This window comes from Rhyacophila brunnea, unplaced genomic scaffold, assembly GCF_057557595.1.
Source record: "Rhyacophila brunnea isolate RB1 unplaced genomic scaffold, BYU_Rbru_1.0 scaffold_19, whole genome shotgun sequence".
Taxonomy (NCBI): Eukaryota; Metazoa; Arthropoda; class Insecta; order Trichoptera; family Rhyacophilidae; genus Rhyacophila; species Rhyacophila brunnea.
Genome location: NW_028232848.1, coordinates 3416375 through 3436790, shown reverse-complemented (window position 1 = coordinate 3436790; position 20416 = coordinate 3416375). Strand labels below are relative to the sequence as shown.

Sequence of the window (20416 nt, the reverse complement as noted above, 5' to 3'; positions counted from 1 at the left end):
TTCTAAAATTTTAATTTTATTAATTATTATCATTCAAATTCGTAAAAAGAAAGCTATAAATTATTGATGTTTTTAGCTAAATGATAATTTTTCTTTTTTTTTACTTGGTAGGTATTATATAATTAGTAAATCATATATATTTCCACCTAAGCAGCATATCGTAAGATATATAAATTTTAGATTATCCCATAAATAATCGAATGATAGATTTTAAAATCATTCATTTAGGCTTGAAATTAAAAATTCATCTGATTTACATTATAAATTGACACGGCTGGTATATTTTCAACTATGGTGCATTGCGCAAAGCCAAAGACAGATGAACGACGTCATGGACTGAAAACATCACATACGTCAGAGGTTTAATAGCTTTGGTTTTGGCAACCTATAGTCACACTATTTTATAGATTGCTGACCTTTTAAAATTTCCAGTGTTATTATTTTGATTGTTTCGATGAATTCATTTATTTTGTAGCCGTTCGCTTGTGTATACTTTGGTATTAAATATAGTGATGGACTCCGAAGATGAAACGAATGATGTGGATTCGGGCAACGAGTCCAGCGGAGACGATGTTGACTTTGCGATGGAAGTCGAATCGCATAACACGAGGGACCATCAAATGGAAATGGAAGACTATCCTTACGAAGTGCTGTCGACGGAGGAAATCGTCCAACACATGGTCGATTCGATCAAAGAAGTCAACACAGTCGTTGAGGTCAGTGAAATTTGTTGTTTTTGCAAAACAATCTGTGGCCATCTTCACGCTTTTCCAAATTTATTTCGCTTTGTTAAAAATGCAATTTAACCCAAAATCATCGGAATGATTACATCTTCTGCCAACATATTGCAATATTTTTTGGACGACCTAAATTCGTCAATTATGTCATTCCATTACATACAATATTCCATTGTTTGACAATTAGGTACCTACTTTGGTACCTGTCCGCGAATGCAACATACGAAGTATTTTCCTGGTGATTCACATTATCATATCGAATAATGCTATCCAATAAATGTTATAAAATTAAAATAAACCATATACATTAAAGAAAAGAAAACATTCCTTTGTTTTACATTAAAAAATAAAAAAATCTTTGTCTATGCTGACAATAATGAAACCTAAAAGTCAAAATTAAAATTTCTAGCTTGTGATAATAAGAAATAATAGCGTCTGTACACATGCATGGAATTACTGTCGGCAATTGTGCTTATTTTAAACTGTCATGACAATAACTGTTTACACGTAAAAGTGCTGACTCTCTCTCCAATCTCATTCTTCAAGAGTAAGCGAGGCGCGATGTTGTCATTACTATCTGACAGGTCGTATTGAAAATCGGAGCTCAAAATGAGTAGCTCGTTTTTTTACCGGCATGTTCGCCCCTATCGCTCTACTGCGCAAGCGCAGATCGAAAATAATCTTATTTGCACGCAATAAATCATCACAATTTGGAATCTTCCAATCTTGTTTGATTTATGCACGCAATCTTGCCAACTGCAGGATAATTCATGTTTCTCCATACATTTTCTTACTGTGCACAGTACATCCATGCACGTGTAAACGAGGTATTACTTGCGCGTTGAATTCAGAACCGTCCAAACTTGTTTGTTTCATGCACGCAATGTTGCCAACTGCAGGATAATACATGTTTCCCCATACACTTTCTTACTGTGCACAGTTCATCCATGCATGTGTAAACGGGGTATTACCTGCGCGTTGAATTCAGAACCGTCCAAACTTGTTTATTTCATGCACGCAATCTTGCCAACTGCAGGATAATTCATGTTTCCCCATACATTTTCTTCTTGTGCACAGTAAATCTATGCACGTGTAAACGGGGTATAATTGTAATTTTGTATCCGTATCAAATGTTTAGTAGACGTGTGCCTCGAAATAATTAGTATCGTTGTTTCCACCGCAAAATTACCTAACTGCAAAAATGTACTTTTGCAGGAAAGTGAAAAAACCTTCCCATTTTAAAACAACTTAATTTTTTTAATTTTAATAAAACACGTAAATCATGAATATTTTTTTAACAATCATTTAATTTTTTAAATCTTCAAAATTTTTAACAGTATAGTGGCAGTGTGAGTTATGAATTTTTGCTTTGAAAACAATTGTCACTTATGGAATTTTGCACATGAAAGTTATTACCTAGTAATTATTAATTATGATTTACGGAATAGTTAATAACCATTTGCTAATACTTGATGAAAATAAAATAAACTAAATAAACCATAATTGAACAAAAAAAATATTCTTAAACACAACTTTAGATGTCCATCAAATATCAATGATCAAATAATAGTATAAAAATAACAATGTTCTTTGACACTTAAAATAATAATTAATGGAAAAGTTAAGTTTATCATATAACTCCCAGCTGAATTTCGGAAGAACATTTTTCAAATCTTGAAGGTGTTTGAATTTTTCTGGTTTCATTTTTAGCTTTCTCTTGTACAGCTGGGCTGGTTGCGTCTTCATTTAAGGTTGCAATTGGCTTTACCAATAGCTTCTATGAATCACTATAATAATTAAGTTTAAAGTTAAGACTACCACCTGAATATTGTAAGCATCGTAAATCTGCTACTGTTGGGTCACCTCTTCTGAAACTTGGACGAATTGAACTGAAGACATTAATATCATCATAATTAAAAAAAAAATAGTCAACTTAAATACTGAACTATAAAGGGTTGAGAATTTATAGCTTCTCTGCACACGTACACATATTCAGTTGGTAAGTAGATTTCGTTATTTTTAAGTTTTCGTTCAATTAGGCTATCACAGCTATTTACTTCCATTTGGGTATGACCCTTTTCTAAATAGTTATGGACTATTTCTAAATTTATATGGGATAAAGTTAATCTTAGGAACGCGTTTGAAAGAATTGAGTTTTTGTTTTGGTAACCACAACCATCTGTGTACAAAACTATTTTTTTGGTTTGGATGTTTGCTGCTATGTATGATATTAGTATTAAAGAAAATATATTGGCAGTCAAACTCCCTTCGCACTCATCCCATAGGTAGCAAAATCAATCCTTTGTTACCGTGTTATCAATAATATAATTGTGTGCACAAAGTTTTGTTTTATAATAAAGTGCACTCGATTTCAAAAAAGGGGCCAGTTTTACAGCTTGCATATTGATAGTGAACATGGCTATCTCTGCAGGTAATTAATTCCATTGCTTCTTTTTAATCTGCAGCCTTTGATTGTCTCGCTTCTTCTTTCACTTTTATGTGTTCTGCGTATAGTTCATTGGAGAGGTTTGACTGTTTAAAAGCAAAACATAAATCGCACTGTTCCTTCTTTGGTTTTGCTTATCTATTTCACCGAAAAAGAATGATTTTTTCATCAGATATGCACCCAATTCTATGCTTCTTTCATTATAAACTCTATAAAGCGACAATTCAGATTCAAATATCGGCTCTACATAGAGTTTAGTAGAGCACCCCTTGCAATAATATGAATAATGAGACGTTCAAGTATTTTAAGAAAGTCCAAGAAATTGTTATATTTAAACATAACTGACTAGTTCTAAGTGTATTTTGTGTGTAAATTAGTTTTATAAATACTGTAAATCTCTGTGACAGTTCACTTTTAATTGTAAATTGTATTTATAATGATAATTTCGGAGTTTGAATACGGCACCAACACAATACGTCGACATTCACAAGACAAAATTGCAGATAGATAATTTTGCAGTCACAAAAAGGGAGCGTTCAGTTAGGTAATTTTGTATTTGAATTTATTTAGAGAAACCATATTTTTGTTTGTTGTATAATTTTGCACGGACATAGGGGTTATTATTGCATACAATATTGTATCATTAGTCCAAATAGTGAAAATTGTCAGTTAGGTAATTTTGCAGTGGAAACAACGGTATATTTTTTCTCCCGTAGCCGCAATTATTGTAATGTAAACATAAATTACAATGTCAAAGAGACATTTGTATTGGGTATTTTAATTTTGACCCCATTTCAATTTTCGGTTGCATAAATTTTAAATTAAATTTGCTAGCTTCTGGATGATAATTTTATATTACAGTAATACCCCGACTTACGCGAACTCTTACGCGACTTATGCGGTTCTTTATCGGACACTTCAGACCCAGTTCCACCAGATAAGCACATGACAATAAATTGCAAACTTGACAGGTCTCAGCTCAGGGCTTAAAAATTCTAGACAACGTAGACTCCAACGAAGAATGCTTGTCAGACGAATTTGTTAGATTTTATGAAGCCATCGATATCAAAATAACTTTTTTACGTACCTAACACATTTATTTTTTTAATACTTTGCACATATTAATGTATATAAAGAACAGCAATTTAATTAAATATTTTTCTTTTAAACTAGTAGTTTTGTTAGTCCTTAGTCTCAATTAAACAAAATTTCTATGTATTTATAATATGCAAAGTTCGACCCCGACTTAAGCGATTTTCGACGGACCCACCTATCGCGTAACTTCGGGGTTAAACTGTACTTCATATCGTCATTGTGTTTAACCGGATGGCTGCCAATGACGTCTTAAGACGTGAACTTTTCTGTGAATGGAATGGACATCTTTGGACGTCCCGCTTTAAAAGGGAAACGGGGGGTAAATCGGGGGTTAAATCAATTATTTTAAACGTAAAAATATGTTGAACACACAACCGTCATATATTGGGAATGTTGTTACATACTCAGAATTGAAACAGATTTTGTTTTTACCACTTGAAACGTAAATTTTATTTTTGCAATAAAGTTCGCGGTGTGCAAGGTACTGCTATACATATACCCTACTGGCAGTCAGTGGCGGCCGGTGGTTTCCAAAATTGCTTTCATTGGGGGTGCACTCAAAATTTTCTTACCTTATTTAAAAAGCATATCAATTCAGCGTTGTTTCTGTTTAGCGAACACCTCAATTACTTCTCATTAAAGTCTTGGAACTGTTTGTAAAAGTTTTTTCTCAATGCTTAACACAGGTAGACATGTTAAGTCAGTCCTGATTCATGGTAAGTATTTCTGAAAGACGATTTAATTCTTTTAATGGTTGAAAAACACTTTTCAATTTCCACAGATGTCATCGGACCATCCTTTTTTTATTCTGACTCTTATTATTATTATTGATAAAGTCTACGTTTACCGACATAATTTTAAAACACATACACTTCACTGATTGAACTATAATTATAAGTATTAAGTATTATAAATCTTTTATTCAAAATTTATCATTTTAAAACACATACACTTCCCTGATTAAGCAATAAGTATATATATTGTTATGAATTTATTTTTATGAACAAAACTATCGAAATAACGTGACAAAACACCTAAAAAAGCCGACTATAACGACGACCGCAGAAATCATACTGAATTGTATGTAAGAAATAATATTTGAAGAAAATATTAAAAAAACAAAACTATCGATTGTTTTGAATAGGTAGGTACGTATTTTTCGACTCTCGACAAATCGTCAGTTTCTTCGTCTACAAAAAGCAATAAAACTCCAGCAAAATGCCTGCATTGTTAAAAATATGACATCATGTTATACATATTCACTCCCTATGAGAAAGAACATGGTAACTGAGATTTTAATTTTTTATAAATTATATTCAAATATTTGCAAATATAGAAGGAATAAAGGATCGATCCAAAATATTTATGTTGATAATCAATTTTTATTCAATATCAGCCTATTTTCAATGAATTTATATGAGATTTAAATAAAAAAAATCTATTTTTTTATCAATCCTGCTAAATCTCAGTTACTACATTTTTCCGCGTAACTTTTGAGCTGTGTCCCTAATGGTCATAAAATTTTATGTATTCATGAGTTATTTATCGTTTTCACGTGTCGGCTTGAACTGTTATTACCCAATGTAATATGAACGGCAAACTAAGATCCATATTTGTGCGTTCCGACGAGCGCACGAATTCGGTGACTGTTTACTGAGTATATGCTTTTGGTATAAATTTACATGGATTAAATTGCGATAAACGAGTGATGACTTATGAATAGCATTGTTGCACATTGAGTGATGTTTAGGAAAAAGCAGTGCAGCGCACATGCATGGTGTTAGAGGAGCCGCCGCTGCTGGCAGTAAAAAGGTTAAGGTGTTTTGAGACGAAAAACGTAACAACCTACTGAGAAAACCCAAAACCAAAAAACTACATATTTTTGGGTCACAGTAGGTTGTGTTTAGGTTTTAGTTTGTTTTTTGGTCTCGAAAGACCTTGATCACAAAAACGATATGGAGTACTATAGAATTACAACATTAGGTTCTTCTTTCTTTGACAACTGTGCTGATCAATTCCCCATCGTGATTATCTGGGGCGATGAAGGATGTTGAAGAAATACCTTTGTTTAGGAAAAAAAACTTTTGTACAGTGAAACCCCGATTCTATGGCCTATGTGTTGTGCGTTTTGCCAATTTATTTGTAAATATTTCTCTAGGGCGAAATATTTACAAATTAATTGGCAAAACGCACAACGCATCGGCAGTCGGCACGCGTCCTAACGCAAGACTAAACTTATTTGAGAAGGTGACGGAGAGCGGGAGGAGAGAGGAGCGACTGCATAAACGCGCAAAGTTTTTGCATTAACACGAATCAAAATTTTAAGAAACATACGAAATATCGAATTGTACGAAAGCAGAACGTATAAAAGTCGAGGGCCGCTTGCAATATGTTACAATGATCCATTAGAATGTTTAAATATATTTTTTTAAATGTTAAAATGTAAATACAAAAAATTTGAGTGCATTTTTATATGTTTATATTGCATATAAAGTTATCACTATAAAAATATATATCGCCATTATCTGTGTTGGTAAAACCCAAAATGGAATGATTATTATGCCAAAAGCACTGAGGAAAATAATATAATTAAAATAATTTACAAAACTAAATATTATTTAATTGTTCTCGATTACAGAACTGACGTAAGCCTAAGCTGCACAGGGAAGATATTGTCAACTATAATTAGATTTGAAACAAATACTTTCCCCCTATAAATTCATGAATATTTTTTTGGTTTATCAAATATGACAAAGAATCCTTCTCTATCAGACGGAGCGGAGCCTATTGAACATAAAACTGGCAGATGACATTGATGTGGAGATGTTGAAAAAAAATATTGCCCATCATACGAGGGTGGGTCAATAATTCCTTAGAAAAAAGCATTAAAACAGTTTTTATTTTTGTATTTTTTTTTTATTTCTCAACATAATCTCCTTGGAGCTCAATACACTTGGTTAGACGTTTCTCAATTTTTTTTAAACCGTCAGAAAAATAAGTTTTCGGAAGGTCCTCAAAATAAGCATTTGTCCGATCGATGACTTTTTCATTTGAAAAAAAACGTTGTCCACTTAGCCATTTTTTTAAGTTTGGGAAAAGGAAAAAGTCACTGGGGGGGGGGCTAAATCTGGCGAATACGGTGGGTGGTCGACCAATTCGAACTTCAATTCTTCAATTTTAGCCATTGATCGTAAACATGTGTGAACACGGGCATTGTCCTGATGAAAGAGGATTTTTTTCCTGTTTAAATGAGGCCGTTTTTCTTCAATTTCGTTTTTTAGCTGGTCCAATAAAGATGCATAATAATCCCCTGTTATTGTTTTTCCTTTTTTCAAATAGTCAACGAAAATAATTCCACGTGCATCCCAAAATACAGTAGCCATAACCTTACCAGCTGATTTTACGGTTTTCGCCTTCTTTGGACATGGTTCGCCTTTCGCAATCCACTGCTTTGACTGTTCTTTCGTCTCGGGAGTATAGTGGTGTATCTATGTTTCATCTACAGTCACAAAGCGACGAAAAAATTCATCCGGATTGCGTTGCATGAGCGACAACAGGGCTTTAGAGGCCACCACCCTATTGCGTTTATTGTCGACTGTGAGCAAACGCGGCACCCATCTTGCAGAAACTTTTTTCATGCCCAATTTGTCATGTAAAATAGAAATGACACTACCTTTTGAGATCCCTGTAACCTTAATTATCTCACTCAACTTTAATCTTCGGTCACTTAACACCATATCGTGGATTTTATTGATCATTTCTGGTGTAGTCACCTCTACAGGACGTCCTGAGCATGGTTCATCCTTTGTTGATGTACGACCACGTTTAAATTCATTTAACCAGTTATAAATAGTTGCAAGTGAAGGAGAAGATATGCCGTGAACTAAATCCAACTCATTTTTTATTTCCTTTGCTGTTAACCCTTTTATATTAAAATGTTTAATAACAGCTCTAAACTCAATTTTCTCCATTTTTGTAAACAAGCAAATTTTTTTTTAAATGTACGAAAATAAAAAACAACAACCCGACCAATCTGATTGAAACTTCGCAGCATACTGAATCGGTAGTGCCGCTGCATGAAAACAAACCGCTTACAGTACTAGTCGCGCCACCTGTCGGCTTTTCTAAGGACTTATTGACCCACCCTCGTAAATAAAGAAAATTTCACACTGATATAAATAGTATAAGAATGTGAACTAATATTTTTAAAAATTATGATGCTTATTTTGTGTTAAGATCCCCGCCACAACCACCCGCATTCTCCTGAACCACTTCAAATGGGACAAAGAGAAACTCATGGAGCGCCTCTACGACGGAGACCAGGAGCAGTTGTTTGCCGAAGCCAGAGTTATTAATCCTTTTAGAATCGCTATCATCGCTCCCCCAAGAGTAAGTATTGCCTTTTAAATGTCCTTTTTATGTGTCTCCAGTGATCCTCGCATTCCGCCGTTCGCATAGCTCAAGGTAGTGACCCGTGGCACCCTTCATATGCAACCATTGCGTAGGTGACATCTCCCAATGTTTCCGTTTACGATGAGCCTTTCCAAATTATTGTTTTCCATTCTGGCTATTTGGTTAAAAAACTGTAGAATTCTTTGGAGACATATTTTAGGAAGCCGGTCTTACGGGTTTGCTTCTTTCAGAATGGAGATATTTATCCTCCTTGCCTTAGCATGTCTCCAAATTTTATTTTATTATTTCGACCATGTCCGATCCTAATAAGATCATATGGGCCTCCACGGAGTGCGCACACACACCTCAACGGCATCTTCATTGCTCTTTTTCTCTTACGGTCCAAGTCTCCATACCATAAAAAAGATGGAGGTAACCAGAGTTAGCGTAACCAGGCAAAGATTGCTCCATTTTTATATGGGACTGCTTTTCTAGAATTACCATATTAAAATATAAAAGTAAGTTATCATTTTTACTGCTCCAAGACAGAGCATAGTGTGAAGGGATCATAAGGGGTAGTGAAATAGGTATTTGGTATATCTAGTGATGGAATTATAAGACATATACTTAAATACAATTAATAGTTTGTAATGATTAGACATTATTATCATTGTTTATGTTTACTTTTATCAATGAAATGTGGTTTACTATGCTAGTTCCACCATAGTATTTTTTTTTTTAAATCATAGGTTTGTAATCTATTTTTTATCTTATTCTACGAAATATAAAACGTTTTTCTATTGAAATCCTTATATCATAGAAACAGAACAGATTAATAACATATCTATTATAATATATGACAATATTCTTTGTTTTTAATATGTATTTTTGGAATTGTTTCATATAAATAATATTAATGGAGTTTCTGATTAACATGCTATGTAATTCAAATTAAAATTATCTGGAATAATTAATAATACTCTAATCTGTCTCTAACATTATTCTGATAAAAGTTGATTTGGAATATTCATTGTTTTATAAAGCAATTTATATTATTTCATGCCATGGCAGAGGTAATTTTTCTGTGACTTCTATTTATTTGCATGTCTCATAATTGCATTACTAGATGTCTCTAATGTCTATAATGGTACGTTTACATCTGACACTTATACCGTTATACTTATTTTATGTGTCTGACATAAAATTTCACTTACTGTTTACACCTGCATGGATCTGACATAAAATTCTCGTATACTTCTCGTTGAAATAAAGTCTCTACACTTTATTCAATGGCAACATTTGGAATAAATATATGCGGTGTTTACATATGGTATTGTAACTTATTCGGACACTTATTTCGTATACTTCTCAAAAACGTTATGTCAGTTGTCAATATGGAAATGTTAAAAAAGAAAGCAGCGAGTGTTATTATTTTAAGTCTTTTGGCAACAAAAAGGAGGAAAAAATGGTCTAGATGGGTGCGGGAATGGATTCAGCGACGAGAAGAACTAGGTGCCTTCCGTTTAATGTCAGAGTTTAAAATCGAAGATCCAACTCAATTTGTGAACTTTAGTTTGCAAGATTGGACCTTTTGCCAAAAAACAAGACACACAATTCAGAAATGCCATAAGTATAGAAGTATATATGTATAGATTAACAGTAACATTGCGATATCTAGCACTTGATCGTCATTGCATATTCAATATAATATTATCGTAATACGGGTGCAGGTGTGGGCCAAAATGAATTAGGTAATACCATTTGAACCGCATTTTTTCTTCACAGAGTGCATCAGAATTAATCGTATGTGCCGAGAACAAGCGATATTTTATTTTCGAACAAAATCCATAGAACACGGCACATCCGATTTATTTCTCACTGTCTATGATTTTTGACAGATCGCTACAGTACATTTATTAACGTAAACGTTGGGCATACAATCATGTTGTACCTATGATAATTGATTGTCCGTTGTTTTAGAAATATACCTATGCAATTCACTACCTGTCAAACCACGAATAATGTGTCAGGTACTTGACATAAAAGTAGACGGTGGTCCAATTTCGGTGATATATCGCTGCAAGTTCGGAATTGTCGAATACGCGGTGTTTACATTTACGTATATAAGTAGATTGAATAAGTGACAGGTGAGTGTCGACACACGCAAAATAAGTGGCTGGTACAAATATAATTACTGTTTACACTTAGTGAATATGGTGTCATACATAAATATGACAATATAAGTGTCAATTGTAAACGTACCATTACACTCCACCTTAAGCGTCAATTACATTGAGCTACTTTACGAGCTGTTTGTTGGCGAATTTACAATCTGCGTGTAAAGTCGCCCAGTGTAATCATCTAACAAGCAGATTGTAAACACTCTACCGAGAAAAGTTGAAAGCCGGTCAACTTTACACGCTACACGCCGGCGTGTGGGCCTACTGCGTCTGCGCAGTAGAGCGCAGTAGCAATCTCCCGGTAAAAAAACGAACTAGGTTCTGTCAAAATAGTCACTGGCTTGTGGCTTCTCAGCGAATGGAAAGTTTTGTGTGTCATCATCATAATCGCAGTAGCTGAATCGCCCGCTATTAAATTCGCCAACAAATAGCTCGTAAAGTAGCTCAATCTAATTGACGCTTTAAAAGGGGACGTGCGCCGCCGCATAGGTCAAAATGGAGATTTTATGCTATTTTCAAAGCATGATCCTGAACATTCCTTAAACGTTGTAGATAATCTATTTTTTTAATTTTGAAGCCTTATTATCCTTTATATTTATTTTAAACATTTGATGACTGCATAAAGTATTTTTATTACATAAAATAGTATTCTTTTAAACCTCTCGCTCTAATGTTTTAGAATATAGTCATATTTCGGTATATCCATGTGCAGTGGTGTTAATATTTTTTGGATTTATTAATTTTTTAACGCATTTACAAAATTATTAGTAAAATTAATGTTAACATTATATAGTGACATATTTACGATAAAAAATTATATTTAATAATCTTTCTGATCCCAAATTTGACAAAAATTAGGCATTTTGTTATTAAAAAATGGGCACGATTAACACATATGAAGATAATTCTAAAGATACTGATTATAAGCTATGTCTTTGACCATTCAAATGTGATAAATTTAATATCCTACGAATAATGTTTGCTTTGTAATAATTATTGACGTAAGAATAAGGTAGTATTTTTTTGAAATACGCCATTTCTATTGGCATTTCCCAGTGGCTAAGCTACAACATATGGCCGTAGCCATAAATTTACAAACGATAAATAAAGTAGGGAGTAAGATTATGTTAACGCACGTGTTTGAACATGGATGTACTGAACTATGACTATATTCTAAAAAATTAGAGCGAGAGGTTTAAAAGAATACTATTTTATGTAATAAAAATACTTTATGCAGTCATCAAATGTTTAAATTAAATATAAAGAATAATAAGGCTTCAAAATTATATAAATAGATTATCTAAAACGTTTAAGGAATGTCCAGGGTTATGCTCTGAATATTCCATAAAAGCTCCATTTTGACCTATGCTGAGCATGTGGGCCGTTAACAGATGTCCCGGAAATTATGGAATTTATTTTGGGACAGTTATAAGCTATTCTTATAACAGAGTCTATTATACCAACTTTGGTATGTAGCAAAAACAGATGTTACGGATAAGTAATTTCAAATTGCAGGTTCATTTGTAGCAGGATCCATACATGTGCTAAGATTTATTTGCCTGAGGGAAAAATGTCTTTTGGCAGTTTTCAAAATTATGCAGAAACTTTTCATACAATCAACTATCGCTATTTAGATGAAAAATCGCAAATAACGGTTCATAAGTACGTAACCGTAACCAAAACAAAATTTCAATACATGCCGACATTTTCTTTGTTATTTACAAACAATTCTATCAACACAGAAAATGTTAATTTTTTTTCCAATTGTACGAAGGCTTTCGCTCATGGAGAAACTAAAATCTGACGAACTGGTTGCTGATGGAACTCATAAACTGGTCAATGACTGATGCTTCGCACACGGCGCTACTGAAATCCATTTGCAATAATAATCTCATAACCTTAAACCGTCAAACCCATTATCTTTCCTACTTCATCCTAAGCTTTTTCCTTAATATCTTTACGGCAATATACAGGCAGGAGTATTTCTCAACTTCTGCCACAAATTTTAACTTAAAAATCGGTTCGCCCATCTTTAACTTTTGACGTCTTGACTTATTATTGCTTGTTCATTTCAGTTCAGTGCTACCAATTAAGAAAATATAATTTTTCATCTAATGATATTGGCACCACTGTTTTATGGGAGACTGGGAGACTGGGAGACTAGCATGTCGAGTCTCTTCAGTTCAGTAATGAACGTTTTGAAACTGAGAGATTCCAGTTTTGCCTGTGAGCGAGCCGCCATTGAAATACATTAGCTCGATACTGACTGGAATTTTAGTTTCAGTCTCGTCTTTTTTGAGTATTCTCATGAGCGGAAGGCCTAAAATAATTCTGAAATTGTCATATTAATTTTATATATTTATCAGATATTAATTTGTGAACCTGAGATTATTTTATATGGTATTTATTTTAATTTTTATTGATTTCAGCTGCCGAGGCGAACTACAGCACCGGATAAAGAAAAGTGTGAAATCTGTTTTTTGATTTTGCCAGCGATGGTGAGTGCATTAATCGTACAAAAATATTTAATACATTTTTACTTATTGGGTGATTGGATTTACGGTGGATTCAGTGGCCCAAGTCATTGCATCAAAATCCTAGAGATGTGTTCAAATTTAAATTCAGTTTAATGCAAAAGTTTTCAATTGTGCCGCAATTAATACCCAGGGTACGCCGCAGAATATTCCATAATGTTAATAATCCGAGGCTATCCTAATTCATCGTGTCGATGCACACTCAGTATGATAGATGTATATTTGTCAATGGTTGTTTTCTTTAGACAATAGCAAGATTTGAACCTACACTACTAATTTTCCCTTATTACTGACATGTGCAGAACCAAAATTAGATACTATAGCTTATCTTCCCCCTTCTCTCTGACGATTGGTCAATCACCAATTGACAGCTTTCAACATCTCAAATCGTAATACAATTATCTGTTTATATATATATTTTTTTTTAAATTGGTTCAACAACCCTGTGGATCTGGGCCGTCTCACGAAGAGGTTTCTTAACAGATTATTAAAAAAACAAACTATTAGGTCCACACTCTGGGTCCAAATACACAGTGAAAAACAACATCTGAATCTTTGTTAGCCCTGGGTTTCGTATTCTGGGCCCATGACATTATAAGTCTGACATGTAGCCGCTCGGCAATCGTGGACATTTTGTTTATATACCATTTAGCGTACTTCTGCAATATTGGGTTTTCGGCAATAGTATGGTAACAACTAAATATCGCTCAAAATTTTATGTGGAATGGGAAATGAAGGTAGCCATCATTAGTTTGAATCAAACGTATATTTGGTATTTTTCTTTTTAGTGTAAAAAATCTTTTTATGCCAAGGGCATTGTGCAACGTAAATGGTTTAATGAACATGTTATACATACCACATAATATAGTAAGCATCAAATGTTTTTGTTAATTTCCAGATGATGACGGGTTTAGAGTGTGGTCATAGGTTCTGTACACTCTGTTGGGGCGAATATCTTACAACAAAAATAATGGTAGAGGGTTTGGTAAGTGAATTGAATTATATTTCTACTTGAAATTGAACTGATAATAGACTTATGTATGTATATATGGCACTATGGATTTCTAGACTATGCCAAACACAGGAACATTTTGTAGTTTCATAGTACGTATGCAACTGTCTCTCGAGCATTTCAACATATTTTAGATTTACTTAAATAGTCAACTTACATAATATTATGTATGTATTAAATAATTGATAGCGATAATTTTGCTAAGATAAACCCTGAAACTTAATTTTGTGACAAATGTTATTATTTTATTAATCACTTTAATGTTGTAAACTGCCAATTCTAGGTGGATAGACATTATATTAATTAAAATAAAACATAATATTTAATACTTATTCGATAAACTATTTCTTTTATTCAACGAATACGACATAAGATTTGAGAATGTAACAATATTCTATATATTGAACATACATAATTTGAAAACATCTCATGCATATAATATACACACTATTATAAAAACTAAATAATGGAGTGATCCGCGACGTCGGTTAGTAATTAAGGAATTAATTGATACCTACCTTAATTTAATATACTAAAACCGATAGCCAACATTATAACGCAGTTCGATAAGCATTTCATGAAACAACTATTAGTTTAAATCGTCGCAATTTAGTAAGCTGCCATTGGCTTAATTAGAAAAATTTAGTGACGCTAATCCAGCAGATACAGGTTCAAGTCCCGTCGGGTGTCGTATTTTTTTCTTCAAAATGATTTTTTCTAGATCTTTTCATATTATGTATGTTTAATACATATTCCACAAATCAGGACCGGTTACATTCTTACAGCTATAATATTTATACTAATGAATTTATAGATAAAAAATATTTTTTGAAGACATGAACAAAAAGGATAATTCTGTGCTCAGGAATAATTAAATTCAGTATACCCAGTGTGCTTAACCTACACTACTTATTTGTTAATGTTTAAAAAGTATGTATGATGATAATAATGTATGTTTTATTCTGAAGGGTCAAACAATCGCGTGCGCTGCTCATGGCTGTGAAATTCTGGTTGACGACGCGAGTGTTATGAAATTGGCGCGGGATCCCAAAGTCATACGAAAATATCAACACCTCATCACCAATAGCTACGTAGAAGTAAGTTGCACACCTCATGTTAGAACAACAATTCAAATTCAGTCAAAAATTGAGCCGCAACCAAGGATTTAGATGTACATGTCTCAAGATAAAGTCCTGCATGATTATTCTAACATTACTTAGTACCCAAAATGTGATAAATATAGTACATTTATCACTTTATGTATTCAGGCAGTTAATTATCACAACAAGTTAACTGTATAAATTGTCGTTTTAAAAATAACATCATGTTAAAATATTAAATTAACCCTTTCACCGCGGAGCATTTCATTACCACATGCCGCCTCAATTTATAGTTCCCCACGAGCTGTCAAATATCGAGTGGCGAGTAGTAACATATTTATTTTAATATATTCTGCGATGACATGACTAGCAAAATTGTGGATTATGTTAATATGTTCAATTCTTGTATGACGTTTCAAATCTCGGCATGTTGATTTTCAAGCAAATCCTGTGTAATATTCTAGCTTTTCTATGAGAAGTTTCTGTAAAAAAATGCTAGATCTGAATAGAAAAACAATATGTTGGCAATGCTGTGAAATATGTGGACTTGGGCGTTATTTGGAATGAGAGCGTCAAAGTAATATTCCATAATAATTCTCATGCCATGTAATGCATAAGCCCACGCATTTACTATGTGTGACTACTAGTACTATACGATGCTACAGTTTCGTATTTATATAAAGGCGGTCGCCGCTCTACGCACTTGGCCAACGTGGGTGCATATAAAAAAAATAGGACTTCAAACTAATTCTTCATTTATGGCTGGCTCGGCATACATTGTGTTGGATATCGAGAATGCTTTGAATTGGTCTCGGTCGATATGACATTGGCATACCTAATTTATTGATCATGGACATTGGACATTGCTATTATAGGAGTTTTGTGAAAATAAATAATAAATGTCATCTCCAGGAACATTCTATTATCTTATCCACAACCATTTGATAAGGTCCTCCAGTTATCAACAGTGGTTGTCGGTCGGGTGTGCTCCTTCACGGTTTAACCAAACTCTTCCAAATCTTCAAGCTGAACTGTTTTACGAAAGTTGCCGATTGTGTTCCAGTGTAACAGATTACTGAGGTGGTGTCCGTCGCCCGACTGCAACAATGCGGTGAAGGTGCAGTACGTAGAATCTCAGCCCGTTAAGTGCAAATGCATGCACATCTTCTGCTTCTCCTGTGGAGAAAACTGGCACGACCCCGTCAAGTGCAACCTGCTTAGAAAATGGATCAAGGTACGTATCTGTCAACTGTTTCTTTTTTATCACGTTGACTGCTCAAGTTGAAGCCTAAAGGTGTAAACCTGTGGTGTGTACCATATATTGTCGAAGGGCATAGTGGGTGGCCCTCAAGAGAAAATATCTTAACGGGGAGTGTTTTGCCTCTATCGACAATACTAAAGCAGCAATGTAATGCATTTTACTGATAATTTTCATTTTAAAGTATGTTAAATAATCAATACGTGTCCAAAAAAAATCATGAATTTGAATTTGATTATAACATTATTTTTATTATTAAAATGTAGTTTAATAAGTTATAGTTATAAATAAACATATAATTTTCTATAAAATGAAAATGTGTATAACTTGAAATCGTTTTTATTTATGTAAAATCCAGCTTCAGTATTGTTACCACACCGTAAAATGAATAGATTGTGCTGCAGAAAATATCAAAACACTGACAAACCCGTTGGACATAGATATTGGTTGATTCTTTGGTTACAGGTACCTTAAGAATATAGATGTTATATTTTGAGACTGGAAATACTAAGAGTTGGCATTTTGAGACATCTCAAGAGCGGCATGTTGTCTAGTCACTGCCTACTGCTTTACTTGTCTCGTCTTTAATTTGTTCTTTTGGAGCATAATATGTGTCAAACCAGGTACGGAGATTTTACAAAATGCATCAAAGGTTCTGTCAGATGAAAAAAGGTTGGTGTGCTTTTGATTGAAGGAATTATAAAGAACTTTTAAAATCACAACATCTGAAAAAATGGTTACCAATCAACAGCAACATGCATAATGTTGCGAGTAAAGTTGTGATTATATTGAGATGCATGTCGCTTACTGTCACGCTGTCGCGGCGACAAATTTAGTCTATGGTTTCGTCATTTTGCAGAATATTTTAAACGAACACGATCTTTGTAAATTTAATGATGGAGTAACCTAGTAACGAGTCTCTGTAAATTCAATAATACTTTGAACAGTACCCAACCCGCAGACCATAGATAATAGGCAACATTCTTATAAAAAATACATAGTTCCAACCGCTGAAAACAAAAAACACGAAAATATGTAGGCATGTAGAAAATTCATTGAGTCATGCAGGTGTCGATGCAGTGCGGTCCGCTTGAGGTGACGTTATTGTTCTGGTGATTTTGGCAGATTTTGCTAACTGACAATGTTCGTTTAAAGGTTCAAAATGTGCTACGGGATGGTAGCCATCATTCTGATAACATTTTAAACACCAAGAAAACGACATTACACACTTTTTTCCCCATAGAGGTAGCTTACTGTGACGTCACATGATAGTACGCGACATGCATTTCAATATAATCACAACTTAAGATTGATAGCAAAGAGATGACTCTGCAGTGAAGGATAGGATAGTAGGGATAACATTATACAAAGCTTTTCCAGTTTAGTCCGTTACTAGATAAGCTAACCTGAAGATATATTTCAGCCATGTGATAATTGAGTAAATTTTTGTTTGCAGAAATGTGATGACGACTCGGAGACGTCCAACTGGATAGCGGCAAATACAAAAGAGTGCCCCAAATGCAACGTAACCATAGAGAAAGACGGTGGCTGCAACCATATGGTGTGCAAGAACCAAAGCTGCAAAGCCGACTTCTGTTGGGTTTGTCTGGGCCCGTGGGAACCTCACGGCAGTTCTTGGTATAATTGTAATAGGTTCGTCAAATGCCTTCTTCATTTACAATGTTCATATTTGTTTTAGACTCCCTTTATTAGAAGTTATTTCTGTGTGTTTAACCTTTTAAAAAAAATCAACAACCCTCCCATCCCGGCATGTTTACAGAATAATCTTTCATGGAAACTACAGTAAAACTCAGTTAATACGAATATTTTAAATTCGCTATAAATCGAAATATTAGTTGAATTCATGAAATCGATTTGTAGTGATTTTCCACTAATTTGATAATTCTGAGTTTATCGTTAGCCGGCTCGCTCATCAAAACTCGTCTCTGCAACGTGACGAATACGTCGATGTGACGTCATCGTTATTCACGAAACACACGTTGCCAAATGGAGCTCTGCGACTTTTTAATTTGGAAAATATCTAGTGCTGCTATTAACAAATCGCATTCGTTTCGGGCTGTGAGTCGAAGACGCTAGAGTGCCTATGCACACCTACGAATTGATCATTCCTATACCGGCTCGTCAGTCGCCGCATCCAAATATATATACGTTTCGAGAAGTTATGCGCGATTGTCGCTAGGTAGATGTGCGTGGTCTTCATATGCAACATCGGAGCAACGTTCCTAGAAGGTTTGATTTATAACTGTCCGGCACACGAGGCGAGTTTAGATGTGAGAGCCGGCTTAAATTCACGTAAGTTTGACGCACATGCTTCGATTTTGACATAAGGGCCATTCTTTATCCGATCTAATTTGTTACCTGTTCCTACTGATACCAAGTAACGTAATAAATGCCTAAATCCTCCATCAATAATCCTGTAATCGACAGAGTTACAAAGAAAAGAACTCGTACATAATAACATCTGGAACTTTAAATGAGACGATCAAGGAATGGTAGACTTGGGATGCACAAAGAATTCCACATATCATGGCATAGTGAAGATAAAGTACCGTTGCTCAACTCTGCGTGTCTGGAAGATAAGAGGGTAGGTAGTTGGTAACTCGTCCTTGATCGTAGCTCTGGCTCGTCTGAATCTAAATCATCACCTTTTTCTCACCAAAGTGCAAAATATTCCCCGAATCTGTGGTTTTAATTAAAGTGAAAACATACCCTTCGACATAAACCCTTCCTTATCGCTATGCATGTCCACTGGTGGGTACTACTAGTGCATGATACAGCGTGATAGTGTGTTCTTTTCTCTTTTCACTCATCGTTTAATTCAATCTAACATCCAGTTGTATAAAAGAATTTGGTTATGGCATTTTACACGCAGGTATGACGAGGACGAGGCGAAAGCGGCGCGGGATGCTCAGGAGAAGTCTCGCAGCGCCCTGCAGCGGTACCTCTTCTACTGCAACCGCTATATGAACCACATGCAGAGTCTCCGCTTCGAGTCCAAGCTCTACGCATCCGTCAAGGACAAGATGGAGGAGATGCAGCAGCACAACATGAGCTGGATTGAGGTACACCCACATCCTCAAAACGTATCAATTTCAAATATTACTATGTTGTTGAGATGAAATTTTGTCTAATTTATGATATTTGAGGTATTTTAATTATTTATTATAACAGCTATTATGGGCCGGGCGGGCTATGTACCCATCCTCAGAATTATCTAAATTCGGTTATTTTTTAATATAAAATATAGGTATGCAATTATTATATTACAGTATAACCTCGATAATTCGAAATCCAAGGGACCCTGAAAATTTGATTGATAGCGAAAATTGCTATAAATCGAATTTTCCGAAAAAAAAAAATTTTCGTCAATTTGTATAGAGACTATACAGTATTGAAAAATAGTGTTACGTGGTATTTACCAGTGAAAAAAGTAATTCAATGGTGAAATAGTTCGAAATATGTGTTTTTTTACACTTTGTAATTAAGCACTAATTACTGAGTAATCAGACATCCAGTTAGATAGGTACCTACCAAGAATACAAATTTTTAAATAAGAATGTTCCTTTCGAAAATCTAATCTAGATTCATACAAATTCACAGTAAAAACGGGTACCTATCGTCGGTGTTTTGTAAAAAGGGCG

The 20416-nt window shown here is 34.3% G+C and overlaps 1 protein-coding gene across 1 annotated transcript in view; it reads left to right on the top strand.

Annotated features, from left to right (window-relative positions):
- The first annotated feature begins 314 nt into the window (after window positions 1–314).
- Window positions 315–20416, top strand: part of ari-1 (E3 ubiquitin-protein ligase ariadne-1) — a 35444-nt gene continuing 15342 nt past the window's right edge. The window contains exons 1-8 of the mRNA XM_085946131.1: window positions 315–716; window positions 8515–8667; window positions 13280–13348; window positions 14283–14369; window positions 15365–15493; window positions 16560–16730; window positions 18211–18407; window positions 19648–19837. Coding sequence (XP_085802257.1) covers window positions 513–716; window positions 8515–8667; window positions 13280–13348; window positions 14283–14369; window positions 15365–15493; window positions 16560–16730; window positions 18211–18407; window positions 19648–19837 — 1200 coding nt within the window. The 5' untranslated portion in view covers window positions 315–512. The remainder of the gene's footprint in view (window positions 717–8514; window positions 8668–13279; window positions 13349–14282; window positions 14370–15364; window positions 15494–16559; window positions 16731–18210; window positions 18408–19647; window positions 19838–20416) is intronic.